General features: G+C 45.1%; 1 protein-coding gene across 1 annotated transcript in view; it reads left to right on the plus strand.

Annotated features, from left to right (window-relative positions):
* The window catches only part of erc1b (ELKS/RAB6-interacting/CAST family member 1b), a 178,326-nt gene that overhangs the window by 155,191 nt on the left and 21,234 nt on the right, over positions 1-1,901 (plus strand). The window contains 2 exon segments of the mRNA XM_077005321.1: positions 1,271-1,354; positions 1,356-1,460. Of these exon segments, the coding sequence (XP_076861436.1) occupies positions 1,271-1,354; positions 1,356-1,460 (189 nt within the window).

Below are 1,901 nucleotides of genomic sequence, written 5' to 3' on the forward strand. Positions count from 1 at the left end.
ATCTGTCTCTGTGAGATATTTAGGTAGGAATGGTTCAATCGATCTTCTCTTCTCACACATTGGAACGGGGAGATCAGAGAAATTGGACCCTCAGAATGCAGCGTTGGGTCAAGCACTGCAGTCCAAAAGAAATAGTGAGATCTGTAGCACCTGAGACTAACTGGGCGGGAAGCATGGGTGGGGGGAGTCCTAAGTTTGAATCACCTCAGCACACCTATCCCATTACGTGGTTACATCTGCTGTGAAAATGTTTCTATGTCTCTGTTTCTCTCTCTCTCTCTCTCTCTCTCTCTCTCTCTCTCTCTCGGTCCTGTCTGTCCTGTCTCTCTGTATGTCAGTTCAAATTCAATAAATTTTACTCTTCTTCTACTTTACTGTTTTTTTTTTACAGTGGAGAAAGTGTCTCTCTTGTATCTGTCTCTCTCTCTCTCCCTCTGCCTCTCTCTCTCTCTCTCCTGCCAACACCTCACTCATCATAACAGCTCAGCGAGGCAGTCCAACACACTGCATATGTGTGTTACCTCGCAGCCTGTATTGATGTCTTCTGTGTCTTCTGTGTACCACAGCTTTCTGCCAAGCACCGAAAACCTCACATGCACCATATCCATATGGTCTCTGCAGGGACATTCATAAGACGTGCACAGTTGTGTGGAATGTTTTCCCACTGGCTGAGCGGACAGGAAAGGGTAGTCTAGTCGAGCCAAGTCATTCGCCGGAGCAGCATAAAAGACAGCAGGTGTCAGCCAATAAACTCGGATGATTTAAACACACAGGGGTGCGTGATGCATGCAAATCATGATTAAACAAGATATAAGCTCCTGCTTTTCTGGACTGCAGAATCGGATGTGTTTCAGTTCTCTCTTGCATGAGGAATTTTGATTTTACATTATTTGATTGTGATTTATTGCGCTGTAATATGTTATGGTTTTTTTTTTCTCTCTCTTTCACCTGAATTCATTTACATTCTGTCACAGTGCATTACTCTTCTGGAGTAAAATCAGTTATCGCAGATGTGAACTGAAGTATGTGTACCATTTTCACGCCCTGACTCCTTAAACTGAAGTTATTGGCCCTGGTCTGTATAATTGCGGAAAGTCTCTAACATTCACATTTATGTCTGAATATTCACATTTATGTCTGAATATTCACATTTATGTCTGAATAATCAAAGACAACCATCTTGAACCCAAGCAGCAGAACTAGGACTGATGATGATGATGATGACGATGATGATGACTATTAATGCCTGTCCCCCCTCCCCCACCCCCAGATTATCGCCCCTCTTATAGACCTCAATCAGAACCGCAGTAAACTGAAGCTCTACATCGGCCACCTCACTGCCCTTTGTCAGGACAAGAGACCCCCACATCCTACAGGGACTTGCTCCGCCCTCTGCCGTACTACCGCAGCCAAACAGGACGCCTGGGAGGAGGGAGCTACAGAAAATGAGTCCAGAGCAGGTGAGTGATTCCAGCCATAACTTCTGTCTCTTTTCGTGTCTGGAAGGGTGTTCTAGGTGTGATTCTTGCCTGTGATATTCTCAATGGGGAGTGTTAGCATGCTGTTGCAAAAAAAACAAAAACAAATCTCAACGGTCTGTTTCTTGCCTAATTAAGTGTTTATGTTCTCAACATTGTCAAACAGAATACTGGGCTGTTTGTGTGCATACGTGTGTGTGTGTGTGTGTGTGTGTGTGTGTGTGTGTTGTGTGTGTGTGTGTGTGTGTGTGGGTTGTGTGTGTGAGAGAGAGAGAGAAAGAGAGACTCTAGACTGGGGGATGTGTGTACTAGAAAGCAGTGTTCGAGTGTGTGGACCTGGTACTGTAAAGGTTTCTTGAGTATTGGAATATTGGAGCCATCTGGCTGGCCCCTGTCTGCAGGTCCCACGCTGGCGCTAAGTCA

This window comes from Brachyhypopomus gauderio, chromosome 5 (genome assembly GCF_052324685.1).
Source record: "Brachyhypopomus gauderio isolate BG-103 chromosome 5, BGAUD_0.2, whole genome shotgun sequence".
NCBI lineage: Eukaryota > Metazoa > Chordata > Actinopteri > Gymnotiformes > Hypopomidae > Brachyhypopomus > Brachyhypopomus gauderio.